General features: G+C 36.7%; 1 protein-coding gene and 1 long non-coding RNA gene across 4 annotated transcripts; both read right to left on the bottom strand.

Moving 5' to 3' along the window:
- Positions 1-4,761: 4,761 nt before the first annotated feature.
- On the bottom strand, positions 4,762-5,472 carry LOC145038428 (uncharacterized). 3 transcript variants are annotated; one of them, XR_013679367.1, is made up of 2 exons: positions 5,359-5,472; positions 4,762-4,907 (listed from the first exon to the last, which is right to left on the bottom strand). It is a non-coding gene; the product is annotated as an uncharacterized LOC145038428 (long non-coding RNA). The 3 variants fall into 3 exon arrangements; XR_013679369.1 differs by having other exon boundaries at positions 4,762-5,124; positions 5,359-5,466; XR_013679368.1 differs by having other exon boundaries at positions 5,012-5,466.
- A 6,298-nt stretch (positions 5,473-11,770) lies between these two features.
- Positions 11,771-13,345, bottom strand: LOC145039487 (uncharacterized). The gene is made up of 4 exons (XM_078987541.1): positions 13,179-13,345; positions 12,659-13,131; positions 12,422-12,543; positions 11,771-11,878 (listed from the first exon to the last, which is right to left on the bottom strand). Exons 1-4 carry the CDS (start codon positions 13,343-13,345, stop codon positions 11,771-11,773), a joined length of 870 nt encoding a protein of 289 aa, XP_078843667.1.
- Positions 13,346-17,750: the final 4,405 nt, after the last annotated feature.

Raw genomic sequence — 17,750 nt, forward strand, 5'->3', positions numbered from 1 at the left:
TTTTCGCCAAAGAAAAAAGATGGATCGCATAGATTGTGCAACGACTACACGGAGCTTAACAAACTCACAGTAAAGAATCGTTATCCACTACCTAGGATTGACGACTTGTTTCATCAACTTCAAGGAGCTTCGTGGTTTTCCAAGATTGACCTACGTTTAGGATACCACCAGATGAAAGTAAGGGAGGAAGATATACCAAAAACGACCTTCAGAACTCGATATGGCCACCATGAGTGTGTAGTGATGCCTTTCGGTCTCACTAACGTACCCGCCGCATTCATGGATTTAATGAACCATGTGTGTATACCTATGCTTGATCGGTCAGTAATCGTGTTTATCGATGATATCTTGGTCTTTTCAAAGAATCACGAGCGACATAAGGAGCATCTAAGAGAGATACTCGAAGTTCTAAGAATGGAGAAGTTGTATGCTAAACTCTCCAATTGTGAATTTTGGTTACGAGAGGTCCAGTTCCTTGGACATCTCGTCAACCAGGATGGAATTTTGGTCAATCCATCCAAGATTGAGGCAGTAATGCGGTGGCCGGTACCGACTACTCACTCCGAAATTCGAAGTTTTCTAGGATTAGCTGGATATCATAGGAGATTTATTCAAGACCAATACAGGCTTAAAACTCAAAGATATGTTGTCTGGGGGTCCAACTCGTCGCGTGCATGAACCAACTCGATGAGCTGGATGAATTTGTGCAAGGACTCGGTGAGTCCATCAGTGGACTCGGCGAGTCCACTATCATGAACAGCAGAAAATTGATTTTTTCAGCAATTTGCATCAAGTATAAATGAAAAACAAGCCTAGGCTCTGATACCACTTATGGGTTTTGATCATTCTAACACTCCTATGGTGTACATGTAACCCTATAAACCTTGGATCTATGTTTTCTCTATTATACATGCAAATATTCATTATTCCAATGTTTCATCCTAAGTAGCACAATATGAAGCAACTATACTACAAGAAACTAGTAGAATGATATAGCTTTTGATGAAGCTTGAAGTCTTAAACTTTAAGAGCTTAGCCCCAATAGTATGGAAACCTCAAGAGGAATCACAAATCACCAAAAACACCTTGGAAATCTTAAAAGAATAGTAAGCATATTAGAAATCGGCCCACCCTTGTATCCTCACACACTAGTGCCATTTCATGTGTCAAGGACCTCTTTATATAGTATGGAGGATTAGGGTTACATTTATATAAACCCTAATACCCATGACCTTTCATTTCCATAGGATCCATGGGTTAAAAACTCCATGGACTATCCATGCAGGCTTAGCCCAACCTAAATGAACTTGGCCTAACATATATATAAGAGTCCATATTTAATTAGTTCATTTTGATCACTAAATTAATTCTTGATCAATACTAATTAAATAATATGATTCCATATTAATATATTAGAACTTATAATATATTAATATAAATAATAAACATACTATTCTCAAAAGACTATCCATATAAATTGTTCCGGTGAAGTGCAACTCAAATGGACCATGCTACTCTTGGGTCAAATACATACCAATAATAGTTATGGTCTTAGACATCTAATCCAACATGGAGTCCATTCCTCCCATGTTAGGGTTCTTAGACAACCCCCCCCCCCCCCCTAAAAAAAAAAAAAAAAAAAAAAAAAAAAAAGTGACAAAGGAGAGATCTATGTGCATAATGGTCAAGATTGAAACTTTCTTACCAGAAAATGAAGGAGGATGCAAGAGGTCTCTGGATCTACTAGTCTCTTCTTGTATCCCCAAGGCTTCACCCTCTTCTTCAAGATCCAAAACACTCCAGGATGTTCACAAATGGCTCACAAGCTCATGGAAGGCACTAGGGTTTCGCTCTGGACTTGAGAGAGCATTAAGGTGGCTGAAGGAGTGTTATAATGTTTTTAAATAGGGTACAAGGCCTGAATTTAGGGTTTTCTAAACCCATACCAACTCGCCGAGTCAGTCCCCGACTCATCGAGTGGGTCACTTAACCCGCGGCCCACAACATGCTCCTACTCGTCGAGTCATCCCATCAACTCAACGAGTCGCCTCCTAATCTTGAGGTTTTTTTGACCTTTCTAGATCTTCTGAATTTAGGGTGTTACAAAAACCATAATATGCCATGGATGAGCAAAGTTGATTTTTCTAAATCTACAAACCTCTTGAAAACTAAAATAGAAACAAAATCGATTAGAGTTTTCTAAAAACCCTAAGTCTTGGATGTGTAAACCTCCTGAAAATGAGATGAACACATACTCCTGAATATGAACATGTTAGAGCTAGGATTTTTAAAAATAAAAACCTATTGAAAACGAAATCGATGGAGAAGAGGATGGATGGTCATGGTTTTCTGATATGGAATGTCGCCCTGCCCTTCGTCTTCCCCAGATGTGAAACTCCGTTAGAAAAATTATAGATCTCCGGTAACCCTAACATCGACGTTGTTGTCCAAATCCTTAGCTCACGATTCAAGATCTGGGAGAGAGGGTTTTGTTATGGAGAAGAAGGTGTTGTTGAGACAAGGAATGTGACATTTCGACGTTAAGGATGATGTGGTGGTATCTTCTAGTTTTGGAGATTAAACGAGCAAGATGAAAGCGCGCAGAACAAAGAGGAGGGGTACGGGCAGATATTTTTAGTTTTAAATAATAAAATAATAGGAGAGAAACTAATAAAAGTGACAAATATGTCTTCACATGAGATGATGTGACCAACTTAATATCATATTTATCCTATATAAACTTTCAAAGTATTATATTTATCCAAATTATTTTTTAATATTATAATCATTTTAAATTGTTAGCGTTATTAATGGACTATTATACCCTTTATTATTGTAAAATTAAAATACAAATATAAGTATATAACGTAATATGAATTAATATTGTCTTCTTCATAAACACTTTTCCTCTGTTTCTCGAACAATGATTCTTAATAGATTATTCATCTTTTATGTTCAACGTAAATTAAGAGGAGAACATTGAGATATTCATATCATGTTTAACTTATTTTGGTGCTTATAACTTTTCAACTCGTTTGAACTCTAACAATGATTCATCGGTTGAGTATCAGCTTCTTAGTTTCTCTTTTCATAATCTTAGATTTTTTGGATAATACATATACCAAACAATTATTGCTATAAATCAAGGTCCGATGCGGTGGTCAAACCTATAAAGGGATATCATCAGTGCACGGATTGAATCTGATGGTACCTTGGTCAGATCTTTTGTGGTTTCCATGGTTTCTCAGTCGGATATTCCCCACCTAGCGGAATCGGTGTCACATATCCTGTGGTGCAATTGGGTTGTTTTCTCGGACCACCACACAAGGGGGGAGGACGTGTTTTGGGCGATACAAGGTGGAAAGTGACAGATTTACATCTCATCTTTTGTCGATGCAGGCTCCATAAACGAAAAAATAAACGTGTGATATTAGCCACATTTTGCTTTTTAGGAACAAAAAACAAAGATGTATTCAATCATAAACCAAACTATCCCCAAACTAAGAATCGTTGATTTGAAATCCATTTTGAAAACCATTAGTACGATTGATGACAAACGAAGGGTTCATCAAAATAATATTTTTTTAAGAAGACGATGTTAATTAGAATTAGGTTAATAATATAATTTAATTTAATAATATAAATAAGAAAGGTATAATAGTCAACTAATAAAAAAAATTATTTAAAATGATTATAAAATGTTTAACAATATGGAAAAATAATAATTTGGGATATATATATATATATATATATATATATATATATATATATATATATATATATATATATATAGAGAGAGAGAGAGAGAGAGAGTTATATTTATGTGAGACCGTGAGACACATTTTTTTTTTAGTTAATTCAAGTTCCGAAAATAATATTTAAAAAAAGAATTTTTTGATTTTTCCATTTATTTTGAATTTTAAAATCATTTTTTAGAATATATACAGTATAACATTCTATTAGAATATTTCAGGAATTTTTCAAAAAAAAACGGGATTTTTTTTTTTCATATTTTTTTTTAATTAATTCAAGTTTCGAAAATAATATTTAAAAAAAATTGTTAGATTTTTCCATTTATTTTGCATTTTAAAATTATTTTTTAGAATATGTCAGTGTAATATTCTATTAGAATACTTCACATACTTCTAAAAAAACGAGATTTTTTTATTTTTTTTAGTTAATTCAAGTTCCGAAAATAATATTTAAAAAAAGAATTTTTGAATTTTTCCATTTATTTTGCATTTTAAAATTATTTTTAGGTTTGGTCTCACGGTCTTACAAAATTAAAATGATCTCAAATGAACCTTAACCTATATATATATATATATATATATATATATATATATATATATATATATATATATATATATATATATATATATATATATATAGAGAGAGAGAGAGAGAGAGAGAGTTCAATTGAGAAAAAAAAAGGTTGAGAATGGTGAAATCATTCTCAGCCACACATTTATTTTACCGCAAAACACTTATGCGTACTGTCGGAAATGGATAACGGATAAACATGTATTTTCCAACCAAAAATGTTTTCTTAAACTATGTTAATCATTACCTTCATATATACAAAAACATACTTTTTTTCGTTTTTTTTTTTAATTTTTAGAAATTCATTATTACCGAAAAATTATTTTAAATATATCAAAATTCATAATTTTTTATTATCTATGAATAAACATTCATATTGATATACTTTTATGTTACGTCCCGATTTTTCAACACATTTTTTTTAACATATAGAAAATATGTCCAAAAGCCCAAATTTATTGAAATATCATTGTCATACATTTATTAAAGATAAAAGAGATTTTTAGCGGAAGTCTAAAAACATTATTAATTTCTTCGATGCGAGTACAGTCATGCTGGAGCCTTTCCACGATCAGAAGAAACTCCTGCAAAATAGTTATTCAACAACTGTAACCTGAGGCTTATTGAGTTTTCCCAAAATACCATATATCACAATACATATAGATGCATACAATCAATGGGTCACGACCTTTTACCGATCCACCAAATAAATGTGTATCTAGACTCACGGCTTACTTGTCATTTCGTTGTCAGCACACGGGTCTATAGGCTCCCGACCTGTCGCCGTTCCGCCGTCAACCCCTAACTTAACCGTAATAACTTAAATATAATAACATTTAAACACATAGAGATTACATTTATTCTACTAATTCAAGTATAGTAACAATAAGCATATAAAAACTATATTTTCGGCTAACTCTATAGCTTGAGTATAATAATATAAAACACATAAAGATTACATTTTTACTTTATTTGCTCTTTAACCTAACATAGATGAATATATATTGTAATACATAGTATAGTGAGATAACTCACCTGATTACGATAAGCACAACAAGCACGTATCACCTAATTTAGGTATAGCTTGGAAAGTTACGAGCGTAACTCACCAGAATTCCTATTTATTATTCTTGCTCTTTAAAATTTAAAGTTCAATATGATGAATAAAAATTAACTAAACAATGCTTCTATTTATACTTGAATTTGGAATCACCGACTTAAATCAAAGTAGCTTAGTCATTGAAATAAAAATAACACGTATTCACCGTGAATAAATGAAAGATGTACGGATGCATCACTAAAACTTAACACGTTTACTCCCTGCAAATTGGAAATATGGATGTTTTACAAACCAATACGTGTCATCAAATCTTGCCACAATTTCCTGATAAGCTTTAATGTTTTTCTTTAAAAGAAATTCTCATAAACACTTAATATACTTATTTGTGAAACTAAAGCAATCTAATTTATGAAACTAATATATATAATTTTCCTTTTATAAAAACGTACTTATTTGATCAACATACTTATTTGGTTTGACTAACTTTATTACGTTTATTACGTGTTCATTTTAATTTTAAAAATAATATATTATTTTTCTATTTATAATAACCAATAATATATATAGATTTTATATTTATGATCGATATGTTTTTACCTTTATTTTGATATAGTATTGTCCTAATTCAAATTATCTCCAATATATTTAATAAAATATACATGGATATTATTTTACGATCAATCTAAATTTTATAATTAATAATCGACGCTGTAAAATATAATTGTTTAATTGTAGGTTGAAAATACGGGTATTACAATTCTTCCCCACTTACCAATATTTCGTCCCCGAAATCTAACTAAATAACTCTGGGTAGTTGTTTGTCATCTCTTCTTCCGGTTCTCACGTCCATTCTAATCATTTCCAGTGTTCCCACTGCACTTTTACCAAATCAATTGTCTTGTTGCGTAAGGTTTTTGTTTTTCTATCTAAGATTGCAACTGGCTTTTCTATGTAGTTTAGACGCTCATCCACATGAATATCATCGAGAGGTACAACTACGGATTCATCTGCAATGCACTTTCTTAATTGAGAAACATTGAAAGTGTTGTGGATCTGACTAAGTTCTTCTGGAAGATCCAAACGGTAGGCAACCTTGCCCACTCGGGCAATGATTCGAAAAGGTCCGATATATCTAGGGCCTAACTTGCCCCGCTTCCGGAATCTAATGACGCCTTTCCATGGTGAAACCTTAAGTAATACAAGGTCTCCAACTAGAAACTCAAGATCCGATCGACATATATCTGCATAACTCTTTTATCGACTCTGGAAGTGACACGAACATCTTTATCAGAGATTATAGAGACAGGTACTCCATGCCGAGAGACCACTTCTTTAACGTATATATCTACAAGCTTCTCAGCCAAGGAGCACTCCTGGATAGGCAAAAACTGATCACTTTTAGTCAACCTATCTACTATCACCCATATAGTTTCTACACCACGAGAAGTCTTTGGTAACTTAGTGATGAAATCCATTTTTATTTGCTCCCATTTCCACACTGGGATATAAAGAGGCTGTAGTTTTCCATGGGGTTTCTGATGTTTAGCCTTGACCTTTCGAAAAGTCAAAAACCTCTCGACGAACCATGCCACATCCCTTTTCATACAGGGCCACCAATAATTTTGTCTAAGGTCTCTATACATTTTTGTAGCTCTTGGATAAATTGAGAACTTGGACTTGTGTGCTTCGTCCGTCAGTATTTGTCCGGTCCCACCAGAGTATGGAACCTAAACCCTACCATGCAAGGTTAATGACCCACGACTGTCAACGCTAAATGCTGAAATCTTCCCCACAATTCTTTCTCTTTTGCGGTTCTCTTCTTTTACTGCTTCATTTTGAGCTTGTTTGATTATTTCTAGGATAGGAGTGATCACAGTCATTCATAAACACATTCCCTTTATCGGCGTACTAGTTGTTTTTCGACTTAATGCATCATCCACGACGTTGGCCTTACCTGGATGGTAAACGATTTCACAGTCGTAGTCTTTTACTACGTCCAACCATCGACGCTGCCTCATATTTAAATTTGACTGATCCATTAGGTATCTCAAGCTTTTTTGATATGTGTAGATGGTACACCGAACTCAATACAAGTAATGTCTCCAAATCTTGAGAGCAAAGACCACTGCTCCCAGCTCCAGATCATGTGTTAGATAGTTAGCTTCATGAGGCTTCAACTGTCTAGAGGCGTATGCGATTACCCGGCCTCGTTGCATGAGTACGGCTCCAAAACCCATGATTGACGCATCACAATAAACTACCATGTCGTCCATACCCTTGGGAAGAGCTAACACTAGAGCTTCACATAACTTCTGCCTCAAAGTCTCAACTGCTAATCGTTGCTCAGGACCCTAACGAAAAACAACACCCTTCTTCGTTAAACGAGTCATTGGTACCGCAATCTTGGAGAAGTCTTGAGTAAATCTCCTATAATATCCAGCTAATCCCAGAAAACTTCGAATTTTGGAGGGAGTAGTCGGTACCGGCCACCGCATTACTACCTCAATCTTGGATGGATCGACCAAAATACCATCCAATGTCCAATGAACTGGACCTCTCGTAACCAAAATTCACACTTTGAGAGTTTCGCATACAACTTATCCCTTCTTAGAACTTTGAGTATCTCTCTTAGATGCTCCTTACGCCCCTCGTGGTTCTTTGAAAAGACCAAGATATCATCGATAAACACGATTACCGACCGATCAAGCATAGGTCTACACACACGGTTCATTAAATCCATGAATACGGCGGGTGCGTTAGTGAGACCAAAAGGCATCACTACAAACTCATAGTTGCCATATCGAGTTCTGAAGGCCGTTTTTGGTATATATTCCTCCCTTACTTTCATCTGGTGGTATCCTAAACGTAGGTCAATCTTGGAAAACCATGATGCTCCTTGAAGTTGATCAAACAAGTCGTCAATCCTAGGTAGTGTATAACGATTCTTTACTGTGAGTTTGTTAAGCTCCCTGTAGTCGATGCACATTCTGTGCGATCCATCTTTCTTTTTGATAAAAATAATTGGTGCTCCCCAAGGTGAACTACTCGGTCGAATGAACCCTTTTTCCATCAACTCTTGAAGTTGATTAGACAATTCTTGTGTCTCTAGGGGTGCAAGACGATAGGGTGATTTGGCTATTGGTGCTGCACCAGGGATTAAATCAATTTTAAATTCTACCTGTCTCTCCGGAGGCACACCAGGTAAGTCCTCAGGAAAAACATCATGAAATTCACAAACTACTGGTATTTCCGCAATGGTTTCCTTCTTCTTCTCCCGGGTGTCGATCACATAGGCCAAAAATCCCTTCCAACCATGTTGTAGGTATTTTCTGACCCTTGCAACCGAACAAAATGTAGAACTTCTTTTGGAACCCTCACCTTGGATGCTTAATTCTCCCTCACTTAGAGTCCAAACCCGTACTATTTTCTTCCTACAATAGATCAGGGCCTCAAACTGGTCTAGCCAGTCCATACCTACTATTATATTCACTTCTCGCATAGGAATGGGAATGAGATTTATCGAAAAACTAACATCATAAATCTTTAGGGTACAGTTACGATAAACTTTTGATCCTTTAATCATTCGATCGTCAGCTATCTCGACTTTTAGAGGGTAATCTAAATCCCCTAAGTGATATCGATGCTTTTTCCTAAACTAAAGTGATACGAAGGAATGACTTGCTCCAGAATCAAATAATACTAAGGCATACATAGAGTTGACTAGAAACGTACCAGTTACATCGTCTGACGCCACCACGGCCTCCTCTGCCGTGAGCTGAAAAGATCGTCCCTTGCCCTTTGGAGCTTCAGCTCTACCCTAACGCCTATTTGTTACCCTCAATGTTGTCGGTGTTGGAACTTGTATTGCACTTGTTGATTTTAGAAGGGGACATTCAGACTTGATATGACCCATCTGGTTGTAGTGGAAACAAATGCGCATCCCCTACATCCCCTGTTTACAGTCTTGACTGTAATGTCCCTCCTTGCCACACTTATATCAAACCAGGGTACGACAGAATCCTTCATGTGGTTTCCCACATTTGTTACACTTAGGACCCTTCTGTCCTCCAGACCTTGAATCGGCATGTTGAACCTTTTAGCTGTTGGATGAGATGGAGCTGGAGTATACGTCTTTTCCTTTGTTTGGATTTCCAACTCAATTTCTCTTCTCCTGGCATGCTCTTGCATCTCTGCTAAGGTCCTGTATTGATTGTTTGATACAAACTCCCTAATCTCCGTTATAAGCATACTTAAGTATCGATACATTTGCACATGTTCTGAGGATGCATACTCCGGGAAAAACAATGCCCTTTTGGTGAACATCTTAGTGATCTCAGTCACCGATTATGTGGTCTGTTTGAGTGACAGATATTCTTGAGCGAGTCGCTCCCTTTCTATCGGTGGGACATACTATGCCCTGAACTTTTCAACAAATTGCTCCCAGGTCACCGCATTCTTCTCAGCATGTGAATAGTTCTTAATGACAAAGTTCCACCAGTCTTTTGCTCCCGAAGAAGAAGATTTTGTTCATATCTAAACTTCAGGTTGGCCGGACAAGCACAAGTGTAGAAACATCCTTCCATGTCTGAAATCCATCTCATGGCAACAATTGGATCCTTGACACCATCAAACTCTGGGGGTTTGGTGTTGTTGAACTCTCGATAAGGCATTTCCTTGTCTCCATATGGTGTTGCAGCAGAAACAACAGTAATGGCTGCGACGGCAGCAGTACTAGCGATCGCAGCATACCGTTTATCAAACAAGGCTATTAATTCGGTTTTGATGGATCCGAACATTTCTGGAATCATCTCCCTTACAACTGCTGATACTGTCGCCTCTATCCAATCGCGTATATCAGTCTCGCTTGAACCTAACCCGTCTGTTTCCGTTCCAGAACCAGAATTGTTTGCTCTTGTGATCATTACTATTCTGATGATATAACATGGGAATAAATTAATATCAATGTATAACTCGAAATAACAGACCCTTTACAGTTCCTTAGTAACTTTGTAGTTTTTCTTGATTCCTATATGGATCCTGTGCTTCCTGTAGTAAGGGTCCATACTACTTTCCACACCTATCCATACTAGTTCCAAGAATTTTTCAAATGTTTCGAAGTCACTACACTTCTCTACCAATAGGCCTTTTCACACACCTAGTGTTACAGGGGCCTAATTATTAGTTTCCCTAGAATTTCTTCTATGATTTTTACTAACCGTACAATTAGAAATCTCTCCTAACATCAATAGTCGCCTTGTGTATGCAAATCGTACATAATCCAGGATCGGATAGACAGTCAAATAAATGAATATACCCTAAGTCCACAACCAAACAAGGAACAGGAAGTAAGGCTGAATTAAGCATTCTAAGGCTATAAAATCGTAGTTAGGTACCATTTAAAGCATACACTTCCTTAGTTTGAGTTTGGAATCACACAGGTGCTCATCCAATTCTCTCAAAACAGGGCTCTGATACCAACTTGTTACGTCCCGATTTTTCAACACAATTTTTTTAAACATATAGAAAATATGTCCAAAAGCCCAAATTTATTGAAATATCATTGTCATACATTTATTAAACATAAAAGAGATTTTTAGCGGCAGTCTAAAAACATTATTAATTTCTTCGATATGAGTACAGTCATGCTGGAGCCTTTCCACGATCAGAAGAAACTCCTGCAAAATAGTTATTCAACAACTGTAAGACAAGGCTTAGTCAGTTTCTCAAAATACCATATATCACAATACATATACATGCATACAATAAATGGCTCACGACCTTTCACCGATCCACTAAATAAATGTGTATCTAGACTCACGGCCTACTTGCCATTTCGTCGTCAACACACGGGTCTATAGGCTCCCGACCTGTCGCCGTTCCGCCGTCAACTCCTAACTTAACCGTAATAACTTAAATATAATAACATTTAAACACATAGAGATTACATTTATTCTACTAATTCAAGTATAGTAACAGTAAGCATATAAAAACTATATTTTCGGCTAACTCTATAGCTTGAGTATAATAATATAAAACACATAAAGATTACATTTTTACTTTACTAGCTCTCTAACCTAACATACATGAATATATATTGTAATACATAGTATAGTGAGATCACTCACCTGATTACGATAAGCACAACAAGCGCGTATCACCTAATTTAGGTATAGCTTGGAAAGTTACGAGCGTAACTCACCAGAATTCCTATTTATTATTCTTGCTCTTTAAAATTTAAAGTTCAATATGATGAATAAAAATTAACTAAGCAATGCTTCTATTTATACTTGAATTTGGAATCACCGACTTAAATCAAAGTAGCTTAGTCATTGAAATAAAAATAACACGTATTCACCGTGAATAAATGAAAGATGTACGGATGCATCACTAAAACTTAACACGTTTACAACCTGCAAATTGGAAATATGGAGGTTTTACAAACCAATACGTGTCATCAAATCTTGCCACAATTTCTTGATAAGCTTTAATGTTTTTCTTTAAAAGAAATTCTCATAAACACTTAATATACTTATTTGTGAAACTAAAGCAATCTAATTTATGAAACCAATATATATAATTTTCCTTTTATAAAAACGTACTTATTTGATCAACGTACTTATTTGGTTTGACTAACTTTATTACGTTTATTACGTGTTCATTTTAATTTTCAAAATAATATATTATTTTTCTATTTATAATAACCAATAATATATATATATAGATTTTATATTTATGATCGATATGTTTTTACCTTTATATTGATATAGTATTATCCTAATTCAAATTATATCCAATATATTTAATAAAATATACATGGATATTATTTTACGATCAATCTAAATTTTATAATTAATAATCGACGCTCTAAAATATAATTGTTTAATTGTAGGTTGAAAATACGGGTATTACAATTATTCACCACTTACCAATATTCGTCCCCGAAATCTAACTAAATAACTTTGGGTAGTTGTTTGTCATCTCTTCTTCCGATTCTCACGTCCATTCTGATCCTTTCCAGTGTTGCCACTGCACTTTTACCAAATTAATTGTCTTGTTGCGTAAGGTTTTTGTTTTTCTATCTAAGATTGCAACTGGCTTTTCTATGTAGTTTAGACGCTCATCCACATGAATATCATCGAGAGGTACAACTGCGGATTCATCTGCAATGCACTTTCTTAATTGAGAAACATGGAAAGTGTTGTGGATCTGACTAAGTTCTTCTGGAAGATCCAAACGGTAGGCAAAAAAGTCTGATATATCTAGGGCCTAACTTGCCCCGCTTCCGGAATCTAATGGCGTCTTTCCATGGTGAAACCTTAAGTAGTACAAGGTCTCCAACTAGAAACTCAAGATCCGATCGACGTCTATCTACATAACTCTTTTGTCGACTCTGAGCAGTTTGCAGTCTCTCTCGCACTTGTTGAATAAGCTCAGTAGTCTTGATTACAACGTCAGTGCTTCCTATAACTCTTTGGCCAACTTCTCCCCAACATATTGGTGTCCGACATTTCCTCCCAAAAAGCATCTCGAAGGGAGGCCTACCAATACTAGAGTGAAAGCTATTGTTGTATGAGAATTCTGCCAATGGTAGATATGTATCCCAGCTTCCACCAAAGTCAAGTACACTTGCCGGCAACATATCCTCAAGAGTTTGTATTGTCCTTTCACTTTGTCCATCGGTTTGGGGATGATAGGCTGTGCTTATATGTAATCGTGTGCTTAGCTCATCATGGAACTTCCTCCAAAATCTGAAAGTGAAACAAACATCTCTATCAGAGATTATAGAGATAGGTACTTCATGCCAATAGACCACTTCTTTAACATATATATATCTGCAAGCTTCTCAGCCGAGGAGCTCTCCTGGATAGGCAAAAACTGAGCACTTTTAGTCAACCTATCTACTATCACCCATATATTATCTACACCACGAGAAGTCTTTGGTAACTTAGTGATGAAATCCATTATTATTTTCTCCTATTTCGACATTGGGATATCAAGAGGCTGAAATCTTCCCCACAATTCTTTCTCTTTTGCGGTTCTCTTCTTTTACTGCTTCATTTTGAGCTTGTTTGATTATTTCAAGGATGGGAGTGATCACAGTCATTCTTAAACACATTCCCTTTATCGGCGTAAAGGATTTCACAGTCGTAGTCTTTTACTACGTCCAACCATCGACGTTGCCTCATATTCAAATTTGACTGATCCATTAGGTATCTCAAGCTTTTGTGATCTGTGTAGATGGTACACCGAACTCAATACAAGTAATGTCTCCAAATCTTGAGAGCAAAGACCACTGCTCCCAGCTCTAGATCATGTGTTGGATAGTTAGCTTCATGAGGCTTCAACTGTCTAGAGGCGTATGCGATTACCCGACCTCGTTGCATGAGTACAGCTCCAAAACCCATGATTGACGCATCACAATAAACTACCATGTCATCCATACCCTCGGGAACGGCTAACACTGGAGCTTCACATAACTTTTGCCTCAAAGTCTCAAATGCTAATTGTTGCTCAGGACCGCAACGAAAAACAACACCCTTCATCGTTAAACGAGTCATTGGTACCGCAATCTTGGAGAAGTCTTGAATAAATCTCCTATAATATCCTGCTAATCCCAGAAGACTTCGAATTTCGGAGGGAATAGTCGGTACCGGCCACCGCATTACTGCCTCAATCTTGGATGGATCGACCAAAATACCATCCTGGTTGACCAGCTGTCTAAAGAACTGGACCTCTCGTAACCAAAATTCACACTTGGAGAGTTTCGCATACAACTTCTCCCTTCTTAGAACTTCGAGTATCTCTCTTAGATGCTCCTTATGCCGCTCGTGATTCTTTGAAAAGACCAAGATATCGTTGATAAACATGATTACTAAACAATCAAGCATAGGTCTACACATACGGTTCATTAAATCCATGAATACGGCGGGTGCGTTAGTGAGACCAAAAGGCATCACTACAAACTCATAGTTGCCATATCGAGTTCTGAAGGCCATTTTTGGTATATATTCCTCCCTTACTTTCATCTGGTGGTATCCTAAACTTAGGTCAATCTTGTAAAACCATGATGCTCCTTGAAGTTCATCAAACAAGTTGTCAATCCTAGGTAGTGTATAACGATTCTTTACTGTGAGTTTGTTAAGCTCCCTGTAGTCGATGCACATTCTGTGCGATCCATCTTTCTTTTTGATGAAAATAATTGGTGCTCCCCTAGGTGAACTACTCGGTCGAATGAACCCTTTTTCCATCAACTCTTGAAGTTGATTAGACAATTCTTGCATCTCTGGGGGTGCAAGACGATAGGGTGATTTGGCTATAGGTGTCGCACCAGGGATTAAATCAATTTTAAATTCTACCTGTCTCTCTGGAGGCCCACCAGGTAAGTCCTCAGGAAAAACATCAGGAAATTCACAAACTAATGGTATTTCCACAACGGTTTCCTTCTTCTTCTTCTAGGTGTCGATCACATAGGCCAAAAATCCCTTGCAACCATGTTGTAGGTATTTTCTGGCCCTTGCAGCCGAACAAAATGTCGAACTTCTTTTGGAACCCTCACCTTGGATGATTAGTTCTCCTCCACTTGGAGTCCGAACACGTACTATTTTCTTCCTACAATCGATCAGGGCCTCAAACTGGCCTAGCCAGTCCATACCTACTATTATATTCACTTCTCGCATAGGAATGGGAATGAGATTTATCGGAAAACTAACATCATAAATCTTTAGGGTACAGTTATGATAAACTTTTGATGCTCTAATCATTCGATTGTCAGCTATCTCGACTTTTAGAGGGTAATCTAAATCCCCTAAGGTGATATCGATGCTTTTGCTAAAATTAAGTGATACGAAGGAATGACTTGCTCCAGAATCAAATAATAGTAAGGCATCCATAGAGTTGACTAGAAATTTACCAGTTAGAATGTCTGATGCCACCTTAGCCTCCTCTGACGTGAGCTAAAAAGCTCGTCCCTTGGCCTTTGGAGCTTCAGCTCTGCCCTGACGCCCATCTGTTATCCTCAAAGTTGTCGATGTTGGAACTTGTATTGCACTTGTTGATTTTAGAAGGGGAATTTGGACTTGATATGACCCATCTGGTTGTAGTGGAAACAAATGCGTGTCCCTTGAATCCCCTGTTTACAGTCTCGACTGTAATGTCCCTCCTTGCCACACTTATAGCAAACCAGGGTACGAAAGAATTCTTCGTGTGGTTTCCCACAATTGTTACACTTAGGACCCTTCTGTCCTCCAGACCTTGAATCGGCGTGCTTGAACCTTTTAACTGTTGGATGAGATGGAGCTGGAGTATGCCTCTTTTCCTTTGTTTGGATTTCCAACTCAATTTCTCTTCTCCTAGCATGCTCTTGCATCTCTACTAAGGTCCTATATTGATTGTTTGATACAAACTCCCTAATCTCCGTCATAAGCATACTTAAGTATCGAGACATTTGCACATGTTCTGAGGATGCATATCCGGGCAAAACAATGCCCTTTCAGTGAACATCTTAGTGATCTCAGTCACCGATTATGTGGTCTGTTTGAGTGACAGATATTCTTGAGCGAGTCACTCCCTTTCTACCGGTGGGACATACTCTGCCCTGAACTTTTCAACAAATTACTCCCAGGTCACCGCATTCTTCTCAGCATGTGAATAGTTCTTAATGACAAAGTTCCACCAGTCTTTTGCTCCCGAAGAAGAAGATTTTGTTCATATCTAAACTTCAGGTTTGCCGGACAAGCACAAGTGTAGAAACATCCTTCCACATCTGAAATCCATCTCATAGCAACAATTGGATCCTTGACACCATCAAACTCTGGGGGTTTGGTGTTGTTGAACTCTCGGTAAGGCATTTCCTTGTATCCAGACGGTGTTGCAGCAGAAACAACAGTATTGGCTGTGGCGGCAGCAGTACTAGTGACCGCAACATACCGTTCATAAAAAAAAGGCTATTAATTTGGTTTTGATGGATCCGAACATTTCTGGAATCATCTCCCTTACAGCTGCTGATACCGTCGCCTCTATCCAATCGCGTATATCAGTCTCGCTTGGACCTAACCCATCCGTTCCCGTTCCAGAACTAGAATCGTTTTCTCTTGTGATCATTACTATTCTGATGATATAAAATGGGAATAAATTAATATCAATGTATAACTCGAAATAACAGACCTTTTACAATTCCTTAGTAACTTTGTGGCTTCTCTTGATTCATGTACGGATCCTGTGCTTCCGGTAGTACGATTCCATACTACTTTCCACACCTATCCATACAAGATCCAAGAATTGTCCCAATGTTTCCAAGTCACTACACTTCTCTACCAATAGGCCTTTTCACACACCTAGTGTTACAGGGGCCAAATTATTAGTTTCCCTAGACTTTCTTCTAGGATTTTTACTAACCGTACAATTAGAAATATCTCCTAACATCAATAGTCGCCTTGTGTATGCAAATCGTACATAATCCAGGATCGGATAGACAGTCAAATAAATAATTCTACCATAAGTCCACAACCAAACAAGGAACAGGAAGTAAGGCTGAATTAAGCATTCTAAGGCTATAAAATCCTAGTTAGGTACCATTTAAAGCATACACTTAGTAAGTATTGATATCAGCATAGGTTTCAAGTAGCACATAAAAGCAATCCTTAGGACTACAAGGCACACTAGATATCAGACTATTTAAAATGCAACTCCTGAAAAGATCCTTAGCCCTTATACGAGCATGCATTTCTAATAATTCACATATCAACAATATAAACAATATGGATATATTGGGAATCGTTTTCCTTTCTAAGCTTCGGCTGAATGTATGCATCACATCCTTTCCATTTAAATAAAATTCTTTCAAAAGATATAGAAAAATTATTCAGATCCTTAGTTTGAGTCCGGAATCACACAAGTGTTCATCCAATTCTTTCAAACCAGGGCTCTGATACCAACTTCTTACGTCCCATTTTTCAACACAATTTTTTATTAAACATATAGAAAATATGTCCAAAAGCCCAAATTTATTGAAATATCATTGTCATACATTTATTAAACATAAAAGAGATTTAAAGTAGAAGTGTAAAAAAATTATTAATTTCTTCGATGCGAGTATAGTCATGTTGAGCCTTTCCACGATTAGAAGAACATCCTGAAAATAGTTATTCAACAACTGTAAGCCGAGGCTTAGTGAGTGTTCCCAAAATACCATATATCACAATACATATACATGCATACAATCAATGGCTCATGACCTTTCACCGATCCACCAAATAAATGTGTATCTAGACTTACGGCCTACTTGCAATTTCGTCGTCAACACACGGGTCTATAGGCTCCCGGCCTCTCGTCGTTACGCCGTCAACCCCTAACTTAACCGTAATAACTT

Source organism: Lactuca saligna, chromosome 4, assembly GCF_052625555.1.
Source record: "Lactuca saligna cultivar CGN05327 chromosome 4, ASM5262555v1, whole genome shotgun sequence".
NCBI classification, from domain to species: domain Eukaryota; kingdom Viridiplantae; phylum Streptophyta; class Magnoliopsida; order Asterales; family Asteraceae; genus Lactuca; species Lactuca saligna.

Bases quoted from the DNA above. Each gene is read 5' to 3' on its own strand.
- LOC145039487 (XM_078987541.1), bottom strand. From the start codon at position 13,345: ATGGATTTCATCACTAAGTTACCAAAGACTTCTCGTGGTGTAGATAAT. The intron at 13,132-13,178 runs GTACCTATCTCT...TTTCACTTTCAG, and splicing joins AAGTGGTCTATTGGCATGAA to ATTTTGGAGGAAGTTCCATG. The intron at 12,544-12,658 runs GCAAGTTAGGCC...AGTGCATTGCAG, and splicing joins CATTAGATTCCGGAAGCGGG to ATGAATCCGCAGTTGTACCT.